At 35.3% G+C, this 27,485-nt stretch overlaps 2 protein-coding genes across 4 annotated transcripts; one reads left to right on the forward strand and one right to left on the reverse strand.

The window, feature by feature from the left end:
• Positions 1–2,220: 2,220 nt before the first annotated feature.
• On the reverse strand, positions 2,221–9,867 carry ndufv2 (NADH:ubiquinone oxidoreductase core subunit V2). The gene is made up of 8 exons (XM_058754419.1): positions 9,728–9,867; positions 9,107–9,169; positions 8,527–8,589; positions 8,228–8,344; positions 6,983–7,151; positions 5,770–5,879; positions 3,421–3,497; positions 2,221–2,392 (listed from the first exon to the last, which is right to left on the reverse strand). Exons 1-8 carry the CDS (start codon positions 9,767–9,769, stop codon positions 2,299–2,301), a joined length of 735 nt encoding a protein of 244 aa, XP_058610402.1. The 5' UTR covers positions 9,770–9,867; the 3' UTR covers positions 2,221–2,298.
• Positions 9,862–27,485, forward strand: acss2l (acyl-CoA synthetase short chain family member 2 like). 3 transcript variants are annotated; one of them, XM_058754398.1, is made up of 20 exons: positions 9,862–9,934; positions 10,262–10,361; positions 11,439–11,836; positions 11,920–12,115; positions 15,362–15,453; positions 15,590–15,693; positions 16,488–16,560; positions 20,383–20,458; positions 20,862–20,943; positions 21,119–21,256; positions 21,994–22,164; positions 22,334–22,467; positions 23,439–23,571; positions 23,741–23,797; positions 23,895–23,975; positions 24,084–24,192; positions 25,132–25,200; positions 26,172–26,348; positions 26,434–26,508; positions 26,595–27,485. In XM_058754398.1, the coding sequence occupies exons 3-20, from the start codon at positions 11,677–11,679 to the stop codon at positions 26,720–26,722; spliced, it is 2,055 nt and encodes a 684-aa protein (XP_058610381.1). In that variant the 5' UTR covers positions 9,862–9,934; positions 10,262–10,361; positions 11,439–11,676; the 3' UTR covers positions 26,723–27,485. The 3 variants fall into 3 exon arrangements, with proteins under 3 accessions (XP_058610381.1, XP_058610388.1, XP_058610372.1); XM_058754405.1 differs by having other exon boundaries at positions 10,262–10,354; XM_058754389.1 differs by having other exon boundaries at positions 9,904–10,012.

The following is a 27,485-nucleotide window of genomic DNA, read 5'->3' on the forward strand; positions in this document are numbered from 1 at the left end:
AGTCATTCATTCAACTGATTCGTTCAAAACGCTGAATCATTCAGTAACAAAACACCGCCGAGTGTTGCTTGAATGTGCTATACTTCTGCTGTGATCCTTGTTTGGAACTATTTTCATTGGTGAAACAGAACAAAACAGTAAATATTGTCTAAAATGTAAGTAACTTAACAACTTGACTAACTAAGGTTACTTGTTTATTGAACTAAAATCAATGTAAGATTTGCAATCGTTAGAATATTCAGTTGCTTGTTGACAGTAGTGTCCCCATCACTATACTGGGGCGCTAGGACCCACACAGACTGCAGGGTGAGCACCCCCTGCTGGTCTCACTAACACCTCTTCCAGCAGCAACCTAGTTTTCCCAGGAGGTCTCCCATCCAGGTACTGACCAGGCTCAGCCCTGCTTAGCTTCAGTGGGCGACTAGTCTTGGGCTACAGGGTGATATGGCTGCCAATTATAAATAAACTACATATTTTGAATTTTTACCTCAGTGTGTTTCAGAGTTTCTTTACGTGTGCGGTTATGCTCATTTGTTTTGACGTCTCTCACAAAGAGACAGGCAGCATGACCTTGATACCAGAAATACACTATCCATTATCAATTGCTGTTTACGTTGAATGTATTAAAATCAGAAGAATCATTCTTTCGTTTCGATGCTTTGCTGGTTATTTTTTTGCCACTTTTAATCAGGATGTTTGTCCGGTCGGGCAAGTAAAAAACCAAAAACATTTTAAACTAACTAGAAGGCTGGTGATCAGCTATACTTATTATTATTATTATTAAGAACATTATATACACAAGGTAGTTCAACCTGTATTCTACTAACGTTACTGTGATTCTGTCTGATGATGCAATAACTACCACGGGGGGAAGATTTTTAGTGGTAATGTGACCAAAAATATTTAAGCCCATCGAATCTGAATTTAAGACATTTTAAGGACCCACGGACACCCTGGTATAAGACATCTGGTACATGACTCTATTATCAATAAACAGATGGGTTAAAGCTTCGTAATAGTATCACTGCCTACGTTCTGCTATTTATTGCTGTGTGCTGTCAGTGACAAGCATGTGAATTGAGGTGAAATTACTCTACATAATTGCTAAAAATGCAGCATAATAACTGGTGAAATAATCTCCAGTATGTTCAGTACTGTGGCAGTAAACGTGTTCGACTTTGTTTACTCAAAACATGCTGATTATTGTGTGTTCACTAACGTTCCACCTGCTGTGGAGCATAAAAACTACTTTTTTGGAATATAAAAAAAAATTAAATGTTAAATTATTTGCATGTAAACATGGATCTTGTTTGTAGCACAAAAAACTTTGAAGGAATAGTTCACCCAAAAATGAGAATTTGCTGAAAATTTACTCACCCTCGGGCCATCTAAGATGTAGATGAGTTTGTTTCTTCATCAGATTTGGACAAATGGAGCATTCCATCACCTGCTCACCAATCCTCTGCAGTGAATGGGTGCCGTCAGAATGAGAGTCCAAACAGCTGATAAAAACATCACAATAATCCACACCACGCTAGCAATTACCATTTTGTGAAACCAGAAGCTGCGCTTTTGTAAGAAAAAAATCCATTGAGACATTTCAACTTCAAACAGTCGCTTCCTGCCAAAATACAATCCTCTATGTGTAATATTGCTTTCTCCAGTGATGAAATCATCTTTTCTGAATCAGGAGTGAAATCTGCACAGATCAAGCACTGTTTACAGCCAAAACAGCTCTAAAACAAATATGTGGCTGGATTTTGATGTGAGAGACAACAGGAGATGGACTTTTTCACTTGAGGAAGCATTATTATGGATTATGGACTGGTATTTTAGCCAGAAGCCAACATTTTAAAACTAAAAACCTCTTGATGGATTTGTTTCTTCTAAACACACAGCTTTTCATTTTACAAGACATCAATTGATGGACTGGAGTGGTGTGATTACTTGTGGATTATTGTGGTGTTTTTATCAGCTGTTTGGACTCTTATTCTGACGGCACCCATTCACTGCAGAGCATCCATTGGTGAGCAAGTGATGGAATGCTACATTTCCCCAAATCTGATGAAGAAACAAACTCATCTACATCTCAGATGGCCTAAGGGTGAGCACATTTTCAGCAAATGTGTGAACTATTTGGGTGAACTATTCCTTTAATGGGCATGGTTCATTTGTCATCATTAAAAAAAAAAAAAAAAAGAGTCACACTGGTCTATTGAGTATAATTAATGATAATATTTTATTTACATACACAACATCTCTTGATGTTTACAAGGACTCAAGATCATGGAGGTCCGTTTACAGGTCAGGTCTCACACCAATGCCTGGTCCGGGAGGAGGTTCTGTCAGTGAGGTTAAACCTCCGGCAGGTTCGCATGAAAAACGCCCGCTCCTGATGGAAGTGAAAACATTACAATCAATTAAAGCATTCTTAGCGAGTCAAATGATTCATTAACCACACACATCATGTACTTATTTAATTAGACCTCTAGTTGCTTTGTCTCATATTATCTTAACAAGTGAAATAATAGGGGCGTCTATGAGAACTGCAAGCTGAACTAACCATCGTCCTCTTACAACTAACAACCAACCCTTCATCTGACCGTCAATCCTTTTAATAAGCTTGCTTCTCTGTGAATGTCCCAAACACCCCCATGATGTCACAACCAAACTATACTTGACTCAGAACCAGATAATCAAATTAATTGGCTTGGCACAATTTCTGAAAAAGATCTAAATCTATTAACAAATAAGGTGAGTTGCTTTCACATGCAATTACCAAATCGGCATATTAGAATGATTTCTGGAGAATCACGTGAAACTGATGCTGAAAATTCAGCTTTGATCACATGAATAAATTATATTTTACAATATAAAACAATGATTTTAAATTATAATAATATTACTGTTTTTCCTGTATTTTTTATCAAATAAATACTGTTGTGGTGAGCAGAAGAGACTTAGCTTAATATTTGTGAATTTTCTCTGAAGTAATATAATTATAATATTTTAACAAAACAGCCAATTAGACTCAATAATGCAAGAAGTAAAATACAATTAAAATCTAGTTTGAAATAAGGCGTTTTTCTCTAAACAAAACACTATTCATTTATATGCACCATCACCAATAATAAAAATGCATTGCATACAGTAAACGACAATTTATCAAATATATAAAACATTTCAATACATTAAAATACCATGCACAGACTTCTGTTTTGAGTGATGACACCAACAAATCAAAATTTGAATCACTTCACTGTTGAATTTCCATGAATTTGCATCTGCATCTTAAATCAGAGATGCTATATGAACTCATATTTGCGACAAAAATGCAATGGCCATTTTAAAATCGCTGTGATGTGGATTCATTTTTATCACAATGTATCAAGTAATATTAAAAAAGGAAGATTTGTGTACCTGGGTCCAGGAGGAGGAACTAGGCCTGCCTTCAGTTCATCAATAATCTGCTCAATATCTGACGGTTTAAGATCCTCCTACAAACCAAACCAGAAAGAAAAACACAGCAAACATTCATTAATGGAGAATTAATTGATTCTAGTATACACTATTCTCTGATCTCGGTCTTAAAGAGGTAAATATGCTCAAGCCTCAACTTTGCAATGCTGATTGCAGTGAAAACATGTCTAGGTCACGTTTCACCAAAATCAAAGACAAATTATATTTTGCATAAAGAAACTAAAGCCAGTTTTCTGCTGAGATGTTCCTAAAAGGGGTTTAAATTTCTTTAAACAAAACAGAATTACTTGCAAGTGTGTACTTGACAGGTTTTGTGAGATTTAACCACTACAGATAGATACCTGTCAGACTTTCTGTGACTCACTTTCTGAAAATGTTAGTTACGCTAAATGCACGTAATTGGTAAACATGAGTGATCTCTAGCCAGACCATAGCTTATTATCTGGAAGCAGCAGGGTCATGTAGATGTGATCTCTAGGTTCCTCCAGAAGAAAGCATCAAAGGATGAGCTCACCAAATGCCGTAACGGATGATTAGCTGTCGGAACGAGACCTGCTAACCCATTTCAGGCGGGTGAATCACGCAGGGCTGACGAGTTTCTATTTAACTGTGAGAGGCCACGGCTAATTGCATCATTACGGGTCACACAGGGCTTCGCTTAACACAAACAAGCTTAAACAGAGACGTACACAACCCAAGGAATATCCACCACCGATACGGACTCAGATCTAATTAGTGATTTAATCTTTATTTAACATGAGGTGAATTATATAAGCAATCTTTCCTCTAGCTAGAAATCCACTCATAGGGTTTTGTTTTTGTTTCTTATTTTGACAATTAAAACAAAAGAATACAATTAATAAGTTAAAAAAAAATAGCAATATGCACTATCAATATTGCAACATTATTATTATTATTATTGGACTGTGTGAAGTACTAATTAGTAACAGTAGTAACTACAATTAAATTTAGTTCTTTTGTTGTACAAATTATACAATAAAAATAAATTAGAATACAAAAAACTATGCACTATCAATATTATATTACTTTTTGACGTGTATAATAATAGTAATAATAATAATTAGTACTGTTATATATTTACGCAAAGCTCTTTTGTTTGTACATTATGAATTCTTTGCTTTTTGACAATTAAATTACAATACAACAAAAAATACGTACTATCATTATTATTATTTTTAGATGATGTTTTATAATTCATATTTTTATTTGTATAATTATATTTAGTTCTTTTATTGTGCATTTGCCTTTTGACAAATTTGACAATTAAACATTAGAATACAACAAAAACAATATGCATGATGAAATCAATGTTATATTATTGTTTCATTGGGTAATAATGGTAGTAACAACAATAATTAGCATTGTTATTTGTACTAGTATATTAACTTGTTTTGTTTGTGTGTTTCTTTTTTTTTTTTCATTCTTTTTTTCTTTTTGACTACTAAAATAAATTACAGTACATCAAAAACAATATTATTAATTGATGATATATGTGACCCTGGACCACAAAACCAGTCATGAGGGTACATTTTTTGAAATTGAGATTTATACATCATCTGAAAGCTGAATAAATAATCTTTCCATTGATGTATGGTTTGTTAGGATCGGACAATATTTGGCTGAGATACAACTATTTGATAATCTGGAATCTGAGGGTGCAAAAAAATCTAAATATTGAGAAAATTGCCTTTAAAGTTGTCCAAATGAAGTTCTTAGCAATGCATATTACTAATCAAAAATTAAGTTTTGATATATTTATGGTAGGAAATTCACAACATATCTTCATGGAACATGATCTTTACTTAATGTCCTAATGATTTTTGGCATAAAAGAAAAATCAATAATTTTGACCCATACAGTGTATTTTTGGCTATTGCTACAAATATACCCCAGCGACTTAAGACTAGTTTTGTGGTCCAGCGTCACATATAATAATTATTAGTAGTAGTATTTGTACAGTAGTATGCAAAGTTCATTTGTTTGTACGTTCTCCAATCATCTAGACTGTCTGATTGATTATCAGCCTTGAAAGATTATTTCTTTTTACCTCTTTAAACCAAATATGACCACATGAACACATCCTGTATATTGCCCTCTACCCTTGTTAAGACTGTCAATAACAGATCACTCTGAGCACAGGCACAAACACTGCTCATCTTGACTTCATTACAGAGAAACTGCCTCCTCTAGAGGTGACATTAAAACTAGCTTCCTCTCACCGACACATTCAGAACGAGACTCAAACATGAGGTTTCTGATCATACTCACATAATAGTTATCGTTGATTTGGACCATTGGTGCGTTCACACAAGCCCCGAGACATTCGACTTCTGTTAACGTGAATAATTTATCTGCCGTGGTCTCACCGACTTTGATACCTGACAGGAGAGATCATTTCTGGGTTAAAAAATTAAACACATAGTCATTACTTACACGTTACTTCAAATAAACATTAAATAAAGTATAAAAAACTTTTACAAAATGATGTGTATATTCCTATATTATTATTTGACATTTTTATTACATCAAATTTTATATTATATTACTCATATATTATTTCAGCTGCCAAAGGCATACTTTCTCATCATTTCTAGTATGAAGAAAATAAATCCATTGAAAACTAATAAAAGATACTATACAGACATTTAATAATAACAACAAAATAATAATAAAAATGACAAAAATGCACAACAAAATGACTTAAAATCTAAAATTAAAGTGAAAACAGAAAATCTAAAAATAAAATCTAAATTAAAATATGAACTTATATAAGAATAATTTATCTGCCGTGGTCTCACCGACTTTGATACTTGATATGAGAATTTTTTGGGTTAAAATTAAATGCATAGTCATTACTTAGGTGTAACATTAATTAAAATATAAACATTTATATTATTATGTATGAATAATAACATTTTTTTTTGTTTGTTTTCATCACATCAAATATATATGAATATTATATTACATATATTATATTACTATATATTATTGCATCTATATATCTATATATACACACACACCAAATACAGACATGACAAAAATGCTAAATTTCTTAATTTAAAATTAAAGTGAAAAAGAAAATAAAAAAAAAACAATTAAATGTAAATTTACATATTATATAACACATATTAATTATAACAGTATATCAATGATACTAAACAATATATGGAACACTAAAGAAGATATTTTAAGGAATAGTTTGCTATAAAAAAGAAAACATGAGGGTGAGTAAATAATGACACTTCTTTTCAATCTTAATAGCTTCTAATTTCTTCTCTACTTCGAAGGTATGTTCTCAGAAATAGATTATTACAAATCACTTAGTGTATTATTCCAGCAGTTTCAAAATATTCCGATTTCAGGCCATTTTTGAGTAGCGTGGCTTTAGCTTGTTTATATAGCGAGTGTGTTTATTGGTGACGTGCGAGTCGAGATGTCTGTGTGGAGTCCCTGTGGAGAGCTGGAAACGGTTCTCGCTCACCCAGTTTGTTCTGGATGGCCTCCAGGATGCTGTCGGAGTCGCAGAGCATGCAAGGCGTAGTGGTGCAGATCTGGATGTGGTACTTTCCCACTGGCTGACGGAGGAACATGGTGTAGAAAGTCGCCACTTCATAAACCCTCATTGGAGCAATGGCCAGGATCTCTGCCACCTGCAGGAGAAATAAGAAAACACATCAGGGAACACTTTTAGGACCATAGCTGTTTTCAAAAACAAGAAAACCAGAATATTTTGATAAAAGAAAATATTAAGACATTCACTGTCACACAACTGAGATTTTTTGTTTGTTTGTTTTCAAATATTTGGAATACATTTTTGTGCACCTGATAACTGATAACACTTTGCTGAAGCTTCTCTTTGAATAAAAAAACAAAGTTACAGGGTCTGATTCATACTTTTTATGACAACATATCTACAAATTACAAGGTGCACTAAGAGCAATATTTGTGAATCAAACATTTCAAATGATCTGGACAGTAAAATGCTGAATATGTATAGCAGGTTTTATACTTTACAATATGGAAATAGAAATGTACTGCTGTGCACTAAATAAGATGTGAACTACACATGAAACTGAGATGCATTTAACTTTGGCCAAACAACAATACAAAACATAATACTTTACGAAGTCAAAAACATTTTATGAACTAAAAATGGATCGTATAAATTCAAACTAAAATTTGCATATCAGTTGTAATGAATTTGCATGATTATTAACAGGGTTCCACACTATTTTTGACCAATAAATTTTCCTTTATTTTTTTTTATCATTTGTAAATTCTGGATTAAGAAATTAAAAGAAATGTAACAGAGACTGACTGCACTAAGGGTTATTACAGTTAGCAAAAAAACAAAAAAAACACTAAATAAATAAACAAACATACATTACTTGAAATAAAATAAACATTAACTGAAATAAAATATTAAAAAATAAAACTTATTCAACTTTAATTTTAATAAACTTTATTTCAGCTAGTTGCCAATGCAACATTTCCCATTTTCATTTTGCTCAAATCAGAATAACTAAAACTAATAAATAAAACGATTAACCATCTATATAGACAAAAAAAAAAAAAACTAATAAAAATGTCAAAAACACCACAAAATTACTTAAACTTTAAAAATTCAAAATTTAATCACTGATAGTTTCAGGATTTACTCACTGCGGAACTCATTATTATTTATCAATAAAAAAAAGTTTTGGTGCATGTTTTTAGAGCCTCTCACCCTGTTCATTGCTGAAATAGGAAGCCATCCGTGTTGCCTCTGAGCCAAATCCAGCACAGGAATAGTGGCGGCTGCCTTGTGTCCCTCTGGGTAATTATTTATGATGGCCTCAACTCTCTGTAGCAAACCATATACAATAAACACACAGCCATCATCTTTATTCAACATATCTGACCACAGCATGACATATTTGATTTTACTCGCATAATACAGACGTAAAATGTGCAGTTTTAAAATAACACAATAGCAAAAAATGCTGTAAATATGATCACATATTATGATATCAAAAATTCCCTCACCTTCATGTTCTCTGGGGTGAATTCAAATGGAGTCTCTGGGTTGTTGTCCGTTGTGTCTCTGTGCTGGAATGATGAAAACAGATCAACCCGTCAACAAATGCAACAAAAATATCAGCTTTGTAATAGTGCATCCTCCTGGTTTAGGGTGCATGTGTGCTCTTTATACAACACAGACTGTTTTATAGCAGCTTCATAGTATTACACAAAACCAAAAAAAAAAGGATTATTGCTGCAAAGTTCTTCAGTTACAAAATGAATAGACAAAAGATAATAGTGTCATTATCAACTCAAATCAGTTCAGTGTTGATTCATTTCAGTTCAATAACTGTGTAAAGTTCATCAAATTATGAAACAAGCTTAATTTTAACTATAAAAAGGCAATAGTGTCGTAATTCAGCTCAAGTCGACATTGCCAATTATAAAACAAATTCAGCAATAAAGCAACTCCACATAAGACAACAGTGTAATTATTCAGCTCTATTTGATTCAGTTTTGTTTTCATCAGTGCAGTCATATTCATAAAATTACTGAATATTAAGTGTATCATGCGCATATCATTACAAAGTCTCCAAAGTCTCACCACAAAGAGTCCTCCTGCTCCAGCTCGAGCCGATGTCTGGTGCAAACCGCGGACCTGCCTCGCCTGCAGAAGAAAAGCAACAAGTGTAAAGTAGGATAGTAAAATTATGTTTTATCATTATTAATTTTTTTTTTTTTTTGCAAACTGCTAAACCAATACAGCCATTTTTGTCTATTGTATGTACTGAGCAAATATGCAATATAATACTTTGTGCAGTGCTTGTTTATTTAAGTATACTTTAAGTATGCAGTGCTTATGCTCTTTTATGCTTTCTGTTGAGCGTACAGTATCAGTCACTGCAACAGAAAGACGTTACATATAATAAACTTACTGATTCAGGTTCATTTACTGATTACTGAACCTGTCTGGGTGATAGAAATTTCTAAAAAATATTTTTTTTTGGTAATAAATCACGGTTTTAAAGAGTGTCTAATACACACAAAAGGTTTAATTCATATTTTAATGACATATAAACATAATCAGGCCTCTTCATTAGCTGTTAGCGCATTAGCTTCATGTCCTTGCACAGATGTCAACGCCGCTTTGAATGATGATTCATATGCAATTCCTTCAACCACCTCATGAGTAATCCGATTACAACATACATAAAAATAAACCTACCGTATAAAACACGGCAGAGCGCAGAGTTGAAGACAAAAACATCTTTTCAGTGCGCTCGGTCACACTAAACACAAGCAATGGCGGACATCAAGTAATGCGAGCTCGATTGAGCGGGTCTAGTTACGCAAGGGACGCTCGAAGCGCTGAGTCTGAATAATGGATCACCGAGCGGCAGACGAAAATGCACATTGACATGCCATGACAAAAGTAACACAGACAATCAGCATGCACACTTGTAGAACTTGAGTTTAAATGCTAAAACGGCTTGTGATGCAAGACTAAAATGTGAGCCAGTATTGTTCTGCTTAACATTTGGGGTTTATTTCAAATGAATATATAAATGGACAATTTTTGTGTTCTTTCCAAATGCAATAGCAGAGAATCAATATAATGTAATATAAGACTAGGTACTAGATTTGTAGTCCTAATGAAGTATTTTGTGCACATGTTCTAGTTTTTGGTCTAGTAGAAATTAGTTTGTTTTGAAAGTTCAGCGAATGAGATTTGCCTTGTCTAAGACTGGCTTTTTTCCAGGAAATCGCAGCGTAGGCATCAATTCCAATTCCATGAGTGGGCAGCAGAATCCAGAGTTACCATAGAGGGAGGATGAGTCATGAAAACCATCCTGTACAGAGTACAGACACAAAGACATGATTTATTTAACAAATATCTATCTATCTATCTATCTATCTATCTATCTATCTATCTATCTATCTATCTATCTGTCTGTCTGTCTATCAAAAGGTGTTTTATAGTTATGTGTGTTTGTGTGTATGTGTTATTTTGGTGTCATCCTTATTTATTTTCTTTAATTTCTTGTATTATAATTGTAAAAATGATTTATGTATAACACATTTTTGTTCTAAAAATGCAAAACGTCTTCTTTTAGGTGGGTCATCATCTGTTTATTTATTGATTAATATAAATCAATCAATAAATAAGTATTTTTCTTTAATTTCTTCAATTATAATTAAAAAAATATTACAATACAAAATATATTGTAAAAAAAACTAAAAAATGAAAAAAGTTTTAGGGTTAATGTGTGTTAGTTTGTTGTCACTATTATTATTATTATTACATCAAAATTTAAACATTATTCAGAAGTAAATAACGTTTTTACTCTATTAGGGTTAGTGTGTATGTTAGCTTGTTGTCATGTTACTACACTGTTAAAAAAAAAAAAAAAAAGTTGAGCAAATTTAAAAGTTTAAGGCAACCAGCTTCAGCAGATTTTTGAGTTTTCTCAACTTATTTTTGTAGGAGATTTTTGAGTTCTCTCAACTTTTAAGTTTTATAAACTTAAAATAACAAGTTGAGAAAACTCAAAAATCTGCTGAAGCTGGTTGCCTTAAACGTTTAAGTTCTCTCAACTTTTGATTTTTTACAGTGTATTATCATAATTATTTTTTTCTTATGTTTTTGATTATAATTGTAACAATTTAAAAAAATTACTCAAAAAATGCAAGAAAGTCTTCATTTAGGGTTAGTGTGTTTATTATTATTATTATTATTATTTATTTATTTACTTTAAACATTTATTCAATTAAAACTGTAAAAGTTATTCATGAGTAAATAACTTTTTTCCCTAAAATGTCTTCTTGTAGGGTTAGTGTGTGTTAGTTTGTTGGCAATATACAACTAGCCTTATATGAAGTCAATGATATGTCCTCATTATGAAAGCCAATAAACCTTATGTGTGTGTGTGTTTCAGTAAACATGCAGATCATCCGTCAGACTCGTGCTGCGCCTCCCTCTGCAGTGGGATCAGCAGCCGAGCAGCTGCTCAGCAAATGGAAAAGTAGGAGTGCTGAATGGAGCGCTCTGATTGGTGGAGGCGGAGCTGAGCATACTGGGCATGATTAAAGGGTGGACACCACATGCACAGCCACAATAATCTGCTTCATCTCCAGACTGACATCTATCTTGACACAGATCTTAAGGATTGAGAAATGTCTCCAGTTTCAGTCTCCACCAACAGGGTCGTTCCAGGACCTCAAGAACTGGAGGAGAAGACTTACCATCCATCTGACGGCCTGTTCGCTGATGCACACGTGCCAGACTTTGATGCATATCTTGCCTTATACAAAAAGTCTACAGAAGAGCCAGAAGGTATCATAAACATTGCATGCATATAAAGGGACACTCCAATGTAAGATAATGCAGTAAAAGTGTTGATTTACCATGCATTGCAGAGTTCTGGGCTAATGTTGGTCAAGAGTTTTACTGGAAGAAGCCTCCGTCAGGCCCGATGCTGCAGTATAACTTTGACATCAACAAGGGGAACATTTACATCAAGTTCATGGAGGGAGCAAAAACCAACATCTGCTACAATGTCCTTGACCGAAATGTGCATGAGAGGAACCTGGGAGAGAAAGTGGCTTACTATTGGTAATCTAACATGTTTTCAGTGTTTTAAAATGATGCACATAGACCTCTGTGCATACAATGCATGCTTGATCTGATTTAATAGTTGATGCATTTGAGGCCTGCTGCTTGTGTCAAAGTCAAAGCAAAAGAGCAGAACTTGTTGTCATGTGTTTTTCCACAAGCTCACTAAAGAAATAATTTTTTATTAAAATGAATTGTGTTGTTAAAAAAAGAGTGACAAATGCAGAAACATTCTGAAATATATGTTAAACCATATATTTAAAATATGTAAAATATGTAATGTGTATATATAGAGAGAGAGAGAGAGATTTTTTATCAATCAGTGTTTACTTTAAGTTTTAGTAATTTTGTTATGTGCTTTTATGCATTTTTAAATATTTAAATATATTTAAATAATTAAATATTTTTAAATAATAAAATGTACTTGTTTAATATTATTATATAGTAATATTAATATTATATTAACATTAAAGTAATTATAGGTTGCAACATGGTCATAAATATATAAAATTAGAGTTATAATAATAATAATTATTTAACATTATATATCATTTAATATAATTAAATACTAATTTTAAATTGTTTCGATGCATTTGTACAAGGTTCAGTCTGTACTTTTAATGTTGAGAATATGATTTTATAAGTATTTACTCGTAGGGCTCGGCAGGAGCTCCTGTTCTTCTAGACAAACAACGCTGGGCACAATGTTTATTACGAGTGTTATTGAACCATGCCACCTGCATTTGACATCAACTATCACATAACACCTTGATTACATACTATAAAGAGTGATAAGATGGTTCCTGTAAGAATTGCATGAATGACACATGAGAAGTCATCCGAATGTTAATTCCTGATGACTTCTCAGGAACATCCCTGTATGACACTTTCTAGTTTTTAATCAAAGTGATATAATATTGGCTTGATGTCATACTGTATGCAGGTTACATGGTTCAGAAACACTCAGAATAATCATTGTTGTCAAGTCAACTATGCGCTGAAGTATTAATAGTCTTGTGGAACAAGGGGTGTCATGTAACTGCTGTTATATACAGAACCACTCAAGTCATATATCAATCACCTGCATTTAACCATATTCTAACGAATTGAATCTCACAAAAAATCTAACAAATTGAATCTCACAACTTATCCAGGTCATATTTCACCCCAAATTTGTAAAGAAATAAGAAATTGTATAGTGCATATATTAAAATAACACATTTTTATTAGCATTAGGAGTTTTTAATGGCGATTAAGGCTTTTCACCTTAAATTTGTTTTAAAATTGTTTTTTATTAAAAGTTTTCATTATTCTTAATGCATTCTCATTAATGTAATATAGAAATTAATATAAAAGTAATATAAATTAATATATGTATAAAATTATATTGTTAATTTTATTATCATTTTCTTCTTTATTATATATGTATTTATTATGTAATAATGATATATGATGTAGCAATTATTTAAGCAATTTAAGCAAAATATAATTTAGTTTTTCTTTCTTAAGATTTTGGGTCAATAGGCAAATATCTAACTGCAGCAATCTAAATATAAACATTTTAATAATACCAGATGAACAGGTTTGCATGGGTGAACAGAAGCGTGCTATGAGGACAGATTCCTGCGGCTGTAGTTCTTACAGTCTATAGTCTAGACGGTCTCTCTCTGGCTCGTTACATGAGGTGGTTTTGGCAGAGAGTCTCCTAACAGGTGCCAAGAACCGAAGCATGCGAACCATGCTGAGGCGACACTTCAGTTAGACATTAACCATCAAGTGCTTATGGAGGACACATGGTTTCACAGAGGCTCGTAAAAGCGATATGGACAATACATATCCTCAAACATTTACACAAAACATGATGCAATGTGCAACCTCACAGAGGTCAGCATCTATTCTTTATGCTGCAATTCATTCATACCAAAGGGGTCGCTTTGCTTAAAAACTGTTCATCCTGTCAGCAGTCCATCATGGTCTTTCCTTTTTTGGATGGCCAGGTGCAGATGCACAGTAAACCTAGGCTGAGAGCTGTCATGGTGATTTGCGTTGTCACAGTGTTCCCTGTGTTGCATGAATTTGCACAGCAGCTACTAACCTAAAAGCAGCAACTCTTGCACAAAAAAGCACATTGTCTTCAGAAAATATGAAATTCTAAGTCTAAAGTGTAATTTAACAAGGCATGTTGCCATATTACAATCTATTTAATTGACTTAAGTGCAATAAGTGAAGCCCACTGGCCAAAGGAACAGCTGACGGACGTCGAAATATAATGCAGGCAACAGAGCCAAAGTACAGCCCTATTCCCGTAAAAATGAGACGCATACAGTGGGGTCCAAAAGTCTGAGACCACACTGACAATCAAAGTCTAAATTCACTGTGGGAATAAACAGTTTTAGGACTTAAAACAACAAACGAATAGTATGGCATAAAACAAGGATGAATTGTTTCATATTCTGCATTATTTCTTAATGACAATTCAGATGTGAGTAAACAAGTGTCGCTGATCATGTCACTCATTCAGACAGATATTTTCTCTTTTTACTTCCATTAAAGCACAAGATGCTTTTTGGAGCAAAATTATGCTATTGTTAGAAAAAAGAAAAAGGGTGAGACATTGTCATACATGTTACATTGTGTTTGTTTTTGTTTTTTCCCAAACAGTACTATTTTAGTATTCCTTATATACGGTTATAGTGATTATTAATATCTAAATTAATTTTAGGAATTTTGTTTTGCACTTTTGTCATTTTTATTAGTTTTGTTTTTAATATTTCTATTTGTTCAATATCATTATACAAAGTAATATTATATATAGCAGTAATATGACTATAAAAGTCATTTTAATAAGTAATCTTATTTATTTAATTTATTTGCTCATGCAACATTTTCATTTGAGGTTTTTAAGTGTAAGTGTTTCATCTATCATTTGTTTTAATTCTTTTTTTTTTTTTCAATTAATGAAAACAATTTTTGACGATTTTAGTTTGGTTAACAATTACAACAGTGCATTCAACTTTTCACTCAAATTGCTGATAACACAATTTGTCATGATGTATTAAATGCAAAATAGAAGCTTTTTTCTACAATCGGTCTCAGACTTTTTGGAATTTCAAAATCATCTGAAACACAGATGAAATTTTGGATTTATTATCAGTAAGGTTTGTTCAAGAGGCCAACACACTGTATTGCAAAATCCATCAATCCATTATTTCCTAATGGTTTAATATTGATCAATGTTTTCTTCAGGGAGGGAAACTCACCTGATCATCACCAGACCATCACCTACAACCAGCTGTTGAGAAACGTGTGTCGATGGGCCAATGCATTGAAGCTGTTGGGTAAAACCATCCTCATCCTCTGCGTCTGAGTTTGCTCAGCTTTTCTTGAATGCAGATGCAATATTAGTGGACCTCTGATGTGAGTATTTTTACTAATGCTTTCAGATTTGCATCAATGTTTATTTCTGTGATCCAGGTGTGAAGAAAGGAGACAGAGTCGCCATCTATTTACCCATGATTCCAGAGCTGGTGTACACGATGCTGGCCTGTGCGAGAATCGGGGCTGTTCACTCGATAGTGGTGAGCAGCTTTACAGATATAGTTTTACATTAAAGAACTATTCTGGATTTTAAAGGAATAGTTCGCCTGAAAATGCAAATTTGCTGAAAATTTATTCACCCTCAGGCCATCCAAGATGTAGATGAGTTTGTTTCTTCATCAGAACAGATTTATAGAAATATAGCATTCCATCACTTGCTCACTAATGGATCCTCTGCAGTGAATGGGTGCCGTTGACTTTTCAAGATGTTAACTAATGAACTGGAGTGGTGTGGATTACTTGTGGATTATTGTGATATTTTTATCAGCTGTTCGGACTCTCATTCTGACGGCACCCATTCACTGCAGAGGATCCACTGTTGAGCAATGCTGCATTTCTCCAAATATGATGAAGAAATAAACTCATCGACATTTTGGATGGCCTAAGAATGAGTACATTTTCAGCAAATTTGAATTTTTAGGTGATCTACACCTTTAAGCTCTATCGTCTGTCAAGGATGGTCTGAAGGAGAGTTTAAACTTGGGTCAGTATTTAGCACGGTATCATTAATATGCATGAAATGAGTACAGCCAAGGCTATTTCTGCCCGCCAAGCCTCTTTAACCGTAAAGGTTACAGATGGTGCTAAAAATAACACACGAGTGCTTTTCAGGGTAGTTTTTATCTGATATCAAAGCCTGTTTTTAAGTTTGGATGATGACCCCAATTCAGCCGGACTGTAATTCTATTCATTTGTATTGGAACCTCAGATATCCATATTACTTATCTTGAGCATATGCAGAAGCATTTAACTCTCTCCTGTCTTCCTCATTCAGTTTGCTGGTTTCTCGTCAGAGTCTCTGTGCGAGAGGATCATGGATGCTCAGTGCAACATCCTGGTAACAGCAGGTAATATTAAGTGTTTTGTTCAGGTGGGGGTCCGGATCTGTGTGTTTGGACTGACTGTATATTTATTGGGTTTTCTTAGTAGATGAGCTCACAATGAGCTGTTACAGATAAGCTTGAAATACAGAAAGTGATAAGATAATGTGACGAGAGATGTGATGTGATGTCCTGTGTAGTCAACCTTTGGGCTTCAGTGAAGTCTGAATCACATTTTGTGGCTTATTCAGGTCTGTCAGTCATGAAACAAAATGATGCACCAAAGTTTTTGTGTGATGTTTTGGTGCAGGTAAATCTGAAATCAGATTTATGGATGAAGAAAAATAAAACCTGAAATTCATATATATATATATATATACAGGTGCATCTCAATAAATTAGGATGTCGTAGAAAAGTTCATTTATTTCAGTAATTCAACTCAAATTGTGAAACTCGTGTATTAAATAAATTCAGTGCACACAGACTGAAGTAGTTCAAGTCTTTGGTTCTTTTAATTGTGATGATTTTGGCTCACATTTAACAAAAACCCACCAATTCACATCTCAACAAATTAGAATATGGTGACATGCCAATCAGCTAATCAATGCAAAACACCTGCAAAGGATTCCTGAGCCTTCAAAATGGTCTCTCAGTTTGGTTCACTAGGCTACACAATCATGGGGAAGACTGCTGATCTGACAGTTGTCCAGAAGACAATCATTGACACCCTTCACAAGGAGGGTAAGCCACAAACATTCATTGCCAAAGAAGCTGGCTGTTCACAGAGTGCTGTATCCAAGCATGTTAACAGAAAGTTGAGTGGAAGGAAAAAGTGTGGAAGAAAAAGATGCACAACCAGCTGAGAGAACCGCAGCCTTATGAGGATTGTCAAGCAAAATCGATTCAAGAATTTGAGTGAACTTCACAAGGAATGGACTGAGGCTGGGGTCAAGGCATCAAGAGCCGCCACACACAGAAGTGTCGAGGAATTTGGCAACAGTTGTCGTATTCCTCTTGTTAAGCCACTCCTGAACCACAGACAACGTCAGAGGCATCTTACCTGGGCTAAGGAGAAGAAGAACTGGACTGTTGCCCAGTGGTCCAAAGTCCTCTTTTCAGATGAGAGCAAGTTTTGTATTCCATTTGGAAACCAAGGTCCTAGAGTCTGGAGGAAGGGTGGAGAAGCTCATAGCCAAAGTTGCTTGAAGTCCAGTGTTAAGTTTCCACAGTCTGTGATGATTTGGGGTGCAATGTCATCTGCTGGTGTTGGTCCATTGTGTTTTTTGAAAACCAAAGTCACTGCACCCGTTTACCAAGAACTTTTGGAACACTTCATGCTTCCTTCTGCTGACCAGCTTTTTAAAGACGCTGATTTCATTTTCCAGCAGGATTTGGCACCTGCCCACACTGTCAAAAGCACCAAAAGTTGGTTAAATGACCATGGTGTTGGTGTGCTTGACTGGTCAGCAAACTCACCAGACCTGAACCCCATAGAGAATCTATGGGGTATTGTTAAGAGGAAAATGAGAAACAAGAGACCAAAAAAATGCAGATGAGCTGAAGGCCACTGTCAAAGAAACCTGGGCTTCCATACCACCTCAGCAGTGCCACAAACTGATCACCTCCATGCCACGCCGAATCAAGGCAGTAATTAAAGCAAAAGGAGCCCCTACCAAGTATTGAGTACATATTCAGTAAATGAACATACTTTCCAGAAGGCCAACAATTCTACCATCCACATTGGACTCACACCAGTTTGCCTACCGTAGCAATAGGAGCACAGAGGATGCAGTTTCCATGGCACTGCACTCTGTGCTCACTCACCTGGACAATAAGAACACTTATGCACGTATGCTGTTTGTTGACTTCAGCTCAGCATTCAACACTGTCATCCCAACCAAGTTAATAGCCAAACTTGGAGACCTGGGCATCAATACCTCAATGTGCAACTGGATTTTGGACTTCCTGACCAACAGACCCCAGAATGTTCGATCAGGATTCACCTGCTCCACATCCATCACACTTAACACTGGTGTACCACAGGGCTGTGTGCTAAGCCCGTTTCTCTACTCCCTCTTCACCTCCGACTGCAAGCCTGTGTATGGATCTAATTCCATCGTCAAGTTTGCAGACGACACCACGGTAATTGGCCTCATCAGTAACAACGATGAGACTGCCTATAGGGAGGAGATCCAGCACCTGGCCACATGGTGCACTGAAAATAACCTGCTCCTCAACACCACCAAAACGAAGGAGCTCATCGTGGACTTCAGGAAGGAGTCAAGAGGCACACGACACCATCCACATCAATGGAATGGCTGTTGAGCGTGTCTCCAGTTTCAAGTTCCTGGGGATCCACATCTTGGCGGACATGTTGTGGAAAACCAACACCTCCAGCCTGGTCAAGAAGGCTCACCAGCGCCTCTTCTTTCTGAGGACACTGAGGAAGAATCAGCTCTCCTCTGCTATCCTGGTGAACTTCTATCGCTGCGCAATAGAAAGCATCCTGACCAACTGTGTCACAGTATGGTATGGGAGCTGCTCTGTTGCAGAGCGCAAGGCACTGCAGCGGTGGTGAAAACTGCCCAGCGCATCACAGGGACTCCACTACCTGCCATCGAACACATCCAGAGGAAACGCTGTCTGCATCGAGCTCGCAGCATCCTTAAGGACTCCTCTCACCCAGCCCACAGACTGTTTTCTCTCCTGCCCTCCGGCAGGCGTTTCAGGTGCCTCCGGACCAGGACCAGCAGACTAAAGAACAGTTTCTTCCCCAGAGCTGTCTCTTTACTGAACTCTAACCCCCGTTGATCCACTTCCTCATATATTATTAACTCTTCTCTCCTACCTCACATCTGCCTTATTTGCACTACTGAATGTAAATTTTTATTACAGTAACAACTGTTTACTTTTGTATCTTGCACTACCATACCTAAATTGGATTATGCTCATTTGCACTGCCGACTGTTATTTACATTATCAAATGTTTACATTTGCATTTTGCACCGTACGTCTAATTGTAATATGCAATCACTTCCACTGCACTTTTACACTTTGTTTATAGTAATAGCCATCTGTATATTATATTATATTGATAGTACATATTCACCTGTAAATTCTGTTTATAGTAATAGCCATCTGTATATTTATTCACTATACATATTCACCTGTAAATTCTGTTTATAGTAATAACCATCTTTCTATATATATTTATACATATATTCAGTACATATCCTTGTCCTGCACTTATTCAACCATTGTATATCCTGCACTTGCTGCTATTGCACTTCTGGTTAGACCTAAACTGCATTTCGTTTTCTATATGTGTATATTTGCTGCATATATAAAACATATTTTAAAAATGTATGTTTCCACAAAAATATTAAGCAGCAACTTTATACAGCATTATATTATAATCATATTAATATTAAGACGAATAAATGTTTCTTAAGCAGTAGATCAGCAAATTAGAATGATTTCATTCTAATATTAGCTTACATATGTATATATTCATTAAAAGATATATATTAATAATGGGAATTATTTAGAAATAAAATGTGAGAATGAAAATTTGAGGTAGAAAAAATAGGTAAAATCTTAATAGTTCTGAAAGTTTTTCTTTATTCAAAAAGTATTATTATATTAATATTATTAATATATTATGCTACTATTAATACTAAAAATTATATTTATTTCCCCCAGCATCCTGCAACCTTATAAACACGTTTGTTTCCTAAAGGACTGATAAAATCTTGTGCATCATCCTCAGTCTATCGTTCTCCTCATCTCTCTTTGTGTTTTTGTGTGTCTGTGTGTGTGTGTGTGTGTGTGTGTGTGTGTGTTCTACAGATGGTGTTTACAGAGGCGACAAGCTGATCAATCTGAAGAAGATTGCGTCTGAAGCTCTGGAGCGCTGTAAGGAGAGGTACGTCCCTGTCTGCTGCTCTCTGCTATCAGAGGAACCTCTGTTTACATCAACCTCTCTCCCGTCCATTATAAACACACACACACACTCACCCAATCACACACTGTCAGTGGTTGCCAAGCAACAGCACAGTTTGGAACCCTTTGCTTCATCTCACCATGGCAACATGCAAAATGAGACACACGCATCATAGAGCAAACAGAAAGAATGTAACACGGGTGTGGATTTGTAACATGTGACTGAATGATTTGGCACATTAATCATTTATGAATATTGATGGTATTACTCAATAAATGACATAATGCCATGATGAAAACTATTATTATTCATACTTACGCATAGAGCTTAGAACAGTCAATATGCACAACATTTTTTTACGTACTGTGATCTCTGTCTCGTTCAGCACGGCCTCATGTGTTCAGAAGTGTGTGGTGGTCAAACATCATGCCTTCAGAACAAACACTGATGCTTCCAACAAACTACAGGTTGGTCAAACGGTCGAGTTGTATGGACTGCTTAAAGTATATGATGGTTTTCTTGCAGGAAAAATTAAAATAGTGCAAATTTAAACTTATATCCAGCACTTAAATTAAAGACCAAACTATTGTGTCTATTGTGATTGTGTGTGTGTGTGTGTGTGTGTGCATGCATGTGCTCCAGACCCCGTGGGATGAATCATGTGACATTTGGTGGGATGATCTGATGGACGGTGTGTCAGACGAGTGTGAACCCGAGTGGATGGACTCAGAAGATCCTCTCTTCATACTTTACACCAGCGGCTCGACCGGAAAACCCAAGGCACGGGACCTCTCACCTAGAATTGATATAATATAGAAGTATTGTATACAGTACAGCACATACATACACTAAAGTGCAAAAGTTCAGATTTTTCTTTTTGAAAAAAATTAATACTTATATTCAGCAAGGTTGCATTAAATTGATCAAAAGTGATAGTAAAGACATTTATAATATTACAAAATATTTCTGTTTAATATAAATGCTGTTCTTTTTTAACTTTATATTCAATCACAAAATTGCTTCCACAAAAATATGAAGCAGCACAACAGTTTTTTTAACATTGATATCTGAAATGTTTCTTGGGCAGCAAATCAGCATATTAGAATGATTTCTGAAGGATCATGTGACACTGAAGACTGGAGTAATGATGCTGAAAATACAGCTTTGATCACATACAATAAATTACATTTTAAAATATATTACAATAGAAAACAGTTATTTTAAATTGTAATAATATTTCACAATTTTTAAAGTATTTTGATCAAAACATTGTCTTAAAATTGCAAAATAGCAATATTTATTTCCAGAATGTCAACTGGACACCACTTGAATTAATGTGACAACAATTTTATTCTGATATTGTTTAAAGATGTTTCAGCAGCACGTACTATTTTGCTTCACATACTATTTTTATAAAAGAGTAGGCAGCATGCAGTATATACTGCACACACAGTGTACACTAAGCAGTGTGCTAGTATTCATTCATTCAAGTGATTAATTCCTTCATTCCTGTACAGGGGGTCGTTCACACCATCACTGGCTATATGCTCTATACATCACTGACCTTCAAATATGTTTTTGATTATCACCATGATGACGTTTACTGGTGCACAGCAGACATTGGCTGGATAACAGGCCACTCCTACATCACGTACGGCCCGTTAGCCAACGGCGCCACCAGCGTGCTGGTAAGAAGTATAATGCAGAATATTTACTTGCGCAAACTGGGAAATTGTGAACTTGTTTCTGCAACATTCAGCACAGCTTTTACTGTCATTTCCAAATATATAAAGTCAATTTGATCGAAGATTCATCGTTTATCTCAAACGGTTTGAATGAGAGTGATGTGGTGTGTAGTTTGAAGGTGTGCCGGTGTATCCTCATGTGGGCAGACTGTGGGAGATCATTGAGAAGTATGGAGTCTCTAAGTTCTACACCGCACCCACTGCTATAAGACTGCTAATGAAATACGGGAGAGAACCACTGCAGCGGTGAGCACACACACACACATACACACACACGCACGCACTCATGGGGACCGAAAAATTTTCCCAAAAGGACAAGGATTTTGGATATTGCCATCTTTGTAGGGACATTTTGTCCCCATAACGTAGTGTATGCACACACACACACACACACACACACACACAGTATATATGCTTTACAGGGACTCTCTCTCTCTATATATACAGTATACATATATATATATATATATATATATATATATATATAAAATCTAAATTTATACACACACACATAATTATTATTATCATTAATACTTTTAAAGTATGATACATAATTTTACAATTATTGTTTTTATTGTGCAAATATTGTTTTTCCCTAACCTAACCTAAAAAGAAATTATTATTATTAATTATTAACAATTATTATTGTAAATAAAATTACATTAAAAAATAACAATTATTGTGAACATGTGAACACCAAAATATTATAATAATAATAAAAACATATTATAGTAATTAATAATTGTATACATAAATATTACTATTATTGTATTATACAAAGGGTTGTCCTCCAGGGGGTGCTGGAGGCCTCAGAAAACCAAAGCCATCATGGAGCAGCATTCAAATCTCTGGATGTTTTATTTGAGTTATTATTAAAGATATTGCAACAGGTCAGCTAGGCCTGCTGTGACCTGGTAGACATGTTGTTAAATAGTGAGTTAGTAGCCGACAGTGCTGAACTCACACATTCATGTTGTGTGTTGAGTCTCTCACACATCTCTATGGGTGTGATAGCGCCCACAGAGACTGTTTACACTATCAAAGGTTGTTAGCGCCACCTATTGGACAGAAGTTATTTTAGAACAATTACCTTCTGTGAATATTGTTACACAACATACAATTTGTGCTTCAGACATAGATCATTTTTGTCTGTTTTGAGATATTATACAAATATTGCAATCTAGTTATGTGAGTAATCTTGGATCTGTCTGTGTCAGGTACGATCTGTCCAGTTTGCGTGTGTTGGGTACGGTTGGTGAACCCATAAACCCGGAGGCTTGGCTTTGGTATTATGACGTTGTGGGTCAGCAGCGCTGTCCGGTTATCGACACCTTCTGGCAAACAGAGACGGTAAAACATTTACAATTATCAAAACCAAACAAGACACACGTTTTGTTTTGTTTTTTGGAACAAAGTTGCCTAAACCCCCCTGGTAAAATCATTCAGCATTATTGCTTGTCTAAAATGTCACATAATACTCACTAATGCTCAGCTAATAACAAGCTTGTTGTCTCGGCAGGGTGGCCATGTTTTGACTCCACTTCCAGCTGCTACACCACTGAAGCCTGGATCTGCTGTGAGTCTCTTGAAAATCACCTTCACGTATTACATCTTATGAAACTGTTAAAAACGGGGATGGATGACTCTGATATTGACATGTCTTCTCTGTTCAGACGTGCCCATTTTTTGGAGTCCAGCCTGCCATTCTCAATGAACACGGAGAAGAACTAGAGGGTGAGGCGGAGGGATACCTGGTGAGATTTTCATCCTAGTCTTACATCTAGCGGTAGCTCAGATATTCCAGCTGTTGTTCCCAAACTGCGTTAGTTTATTCTGACTATAAACGGATGTTTTCGTCTCAGGTCTTCCGGAAGCCCTGGCCAGGAATCATGAGAGGTGTGTACGGGAATCAGGAGCGCTTTGAGAGCACCTACTTCAGAAAATTCCCAGGGTTCTATGTGACAGGAGATGGTAATGTAGCAACACATCCATATCAGAACCAGTGTTGGTGAATGTTACTTTAGAAAGTGGAACGTTACAAGTGATTAATTATGATACATTGTTCCTTTTTTTATAGAATATTGTGTTACTTTCTCTCACGTCTGTAAATCCATATAGCAAAAAATATTTATTTCTGGCCAAAATATATTTGAAATATTTGCTGTAAACAGTGATGCTCAATGAAGTATATTTTTGAAGAAAATATATATTTCAATTGTACAGTGTTATATATTCACATACACATCTATTTAATAGTATATTTTAAATAAAAAAGTTGTTGTATGGGAAATGGGCAAAAATACATTTGCTAAAATATGTGCACATTTTTATTTAGCATATATTTAAATTACATTTTGGTCAGGAAAAAAATAAAATATATATATATATATATATATATATATATAGACAGCAGCACTGGCTGCGAGATACGTGTGGACGTGCCACAGCCTGAGAGACAGCAGGTGAATGTGTGTAATGAGTGTAATATGTGTATTACGTCTGACCTCAAAGTGTTTCCCTACTGTCCGCCACGGTGACCCTCATCCTTGTGTGTGTTTATGTGTTAAACACTGTGGTATGAAATGTTCACATAATAAGTTCTTATTTGTTACACTGTTTATTTAAGTTTCTATTGTTATAAGGTTTTTATTCTATTATTTTGATCCTTTCATTGTTATTATATTTCTCCACATATATTTCAAGCTTTGGCAATATTGTATTTTTACAGTCATGCCAATAAAGCAATATTGAATTGAATTGAATTGAATATATATGTCAGGAAAAAAAATATATATATATATATATTTTATTTGATTTTTTTTTTTTTTGTGCTGTATGGGTAAAATAAATTACAATTGTATCTGTCGGTATGGCTGTATGTTCTGTAACCGAGTATCCCTCTGTCCTCAGGCTGCAGGCGGGACAAGGACGGATATTACTGGATCACCGGCCGGATCGATGACATGCTGAACGTCTCTGGTGAGATTGAGATTCTGCTTCAGTGCTGTCACCTGGCGGTTAGAGACGACATATTAGTTTTCCTCATTCCCTCTCATCATTCGAGAGGCTTTTAAAGCAACTGGACATTTGTTTTATTTCCTTGAAATATCCGTTTTCAAATCTTTCTGATGGTACACTGACTACTAAGGCGGCGAATGGCTTCTGTTTCTTTCCCAAACGTCTGTTCTGGAAGCATGTCAGTTTGGTGAGCGAACTGATTCCGCGAAAAGCGTGGCAGCAATAAATGTGTGTGCACAGCTATCCACTGTAATTACCACAGTAACAGGCTATATTTACGACTATTTAATTGTAGTCGCAAAAATACATAAAACTGCATACAGAACTGTCGTGTCTTCCCTGTTTATTTATGAAGACAGAAGACATTAAAGAAGAGTCAGGGCTACCAATCAGGAACAGAAAAACTTGCGTCTTTTAATTTTCACATTGCACTCGTATTCTGGGAGCAAATCACTACATGACTCCACCCTCTTACTTACATTAAAGTATTATTTTTATTCATATATAACAAGAACTTCATATAGTTGCTTTAATGTCAGTAATATGACATATTTCCAAGTGAAATAATATGTATGAAATATGAGCAAAACACACAACAGGACATTTATTAAAAAAGTAAATAGTTTCAGTTATCTTTTACAGTACTAGATAGAAGCTTATAGGCTATATACAGTACATTATATACAGTATATAAGTTGTGCTGCTGCAAATTTTGGTGGAAACCATGTTACTTTTTATTTTTTATTTTTTATGAATATAATGTTCAAAAGAACAGCACTGATTTGAAATAAAAAAATCTTTTGTAACATCATAAATCTCTTTACTGCCACTTTTGACCAATTTAATGCATCCTTGCTGAATAAAAGTATTAATTTCTTTAAAAGAACAATCATACAGACCCGACTTTTGAACAGCAGTGTCTGGTCTCTCAGGTCATTTGTTGAGCACAGCAGAGGTGGAGGCGGCTCTGAGCGAACACCCGTCGGTGGCTGAAGCAGCGGTGGTCAGTCGGCCTCATGCAGTGAAGGGAGAGTGTCTGTACTGCTTCGTCACTCTGAAAGACCACAAAGAGTTCAACCGCACAGTGATGGAGGAACTAAAGAGAAAAGGTCAGAGGTCACGATCACATTAAACACTGACAGAAAATACAATCTGAATCTATTCCACGCTCACTAACATGAGTTTTTCATTCAGTGAGGGAGAAGATCGGACCAATCGCCACCCCAGATTTCATCCAGAACGCTCCAGGGCTTCCCAAAACACGTTCAGGTACTGGGATCTTGTTTTTGCATTTTCAGTTTCTCCCCACATCTCTGCTTTCACTCCTACACTCAAGCTTTTCACCCGTCCTGCAGGTAAGATCATGCGTCGAGTTCTGCGACAAATCGCCCGCAATGAAAAAGACATGGGTGACCTTTCGACCCTGGCTGACCCCAAGGTTGTGGAGGTGCTGTTCAGCCAAAGATGTGAGGCGGCAGCATAAATGCAGCTGTTTTCCATCCCTTTTGATGCCTCTGTGTGTCACCTTGTGTGTGGTAAAGACTTTGGGTTAGAACGGGCTCTGGTTCTCCTAGATCATGTCTAATGGGGTGTAACTCCTTTCGTGAATCAGGTAAAACAAGCAAAAATCACAGAATGAAGTGTTTCATGAAAGCTCACCTCTGGACGCTAAACTTCCCACTTCAATACAGTCAGATTTTCATATATATTTTTTTTTTCTATTCTGTCAGGGGATATATTATGTAAATATTTTTTCTTTGTTTGTGATGTTTTTCAGTGTCACAAAAATGTATTTACATTTGCTTTTAATTGCATCCATAATTGCAGTTTCTCTCACTAAATTATTTCATATCACTTAAACAATTTTTATAGTAGACAACAGGAGAGTAAAATTACTTTAAATTAATTTCACAAAAGAGATCAGCAATTAGAAATTTTAGTTTTGAATTTTGAACCTTGCAGACTTGACTATGTTGTTTTTTGTTGTTGTTTTTTTCCCCCAATTTTATTTGATATGAAACAGTTGTGAGAGAAATGTGCAGTTTTTTATAGCGTATTGTCCTGGATGAATAAGCTTTTACAAAACCAGTTGTTAATGCTACTTCAATAGAAATAGTAGTTCCAAGTAGTTTAATAGTTTAATAATTGCACTTTTCTGTTTTATGTTTTTAATAAAGCATATCAGTTATTTGCATTCATTAAAAGCTGTTTTTTTGTTGTTGTTGCTACATAAACAACAAAAAATA

The sequence above is a fragment of the Onychostoma macrolepis genome, chromosome 02 (assembly GCF_012432095.1).
Source record: "Onychostoma macrolepis isolate SWU-2019 chromosome 02, ASM1243209v1, whole genome shotgun sequence".
NCBI lineage: Eukaryota > Metazoa > Chordata > Actinopteri > Cypriniformes > Cyprinidae > Onychostoma > Onychostoma macrolepis.

Bases quoted from the DNA above. Each gene is read 5' to 3' on its own strand.
- ndufv2 (XM_058754419.1), bottom strand. From the start codon at position 9,769: ATGTTTTTGTCTTCAACTCTGCGCTCTGCCGTGTTTTATACG. The intron at 8,345-8,526 runs GTGAGGGAATTT...GGTTTGCTACAG, and splicing joins TCACCCCAGAGAACATGAAG to AGAGTTGAGGCCATCATAAA. The intron at 7,152-8,227 runs GTGAGAGGCTCT...TTTCTCCTGCAG, and splicing joins CTATTTCAGCAATGAACAGG to GTGGCAGAGATCCTGGCCAT.
- acss2l (XM_058754398.1), top strand. From the start codon at position 11,677: ATGTCTCCAGTTTCAGTCTCCACCAACAGGGTCGTTCCAGGACCTCAA. The intron at 20,459-20,861 runs GTACGTCCCTGT...TGTCTCGTTCAG, and splicing joins CTGGAGCGCTGTAAGGAGAG to CACGGCCTCATGTGTTCAGA. The intron at 25,201-26,171 runs GTGAGATTGAGA...CTGGTCTCTCAG, and splicing joins TGACATGCTGAACGTCTCTG to GTCATTTGTTGAGCACAGCA.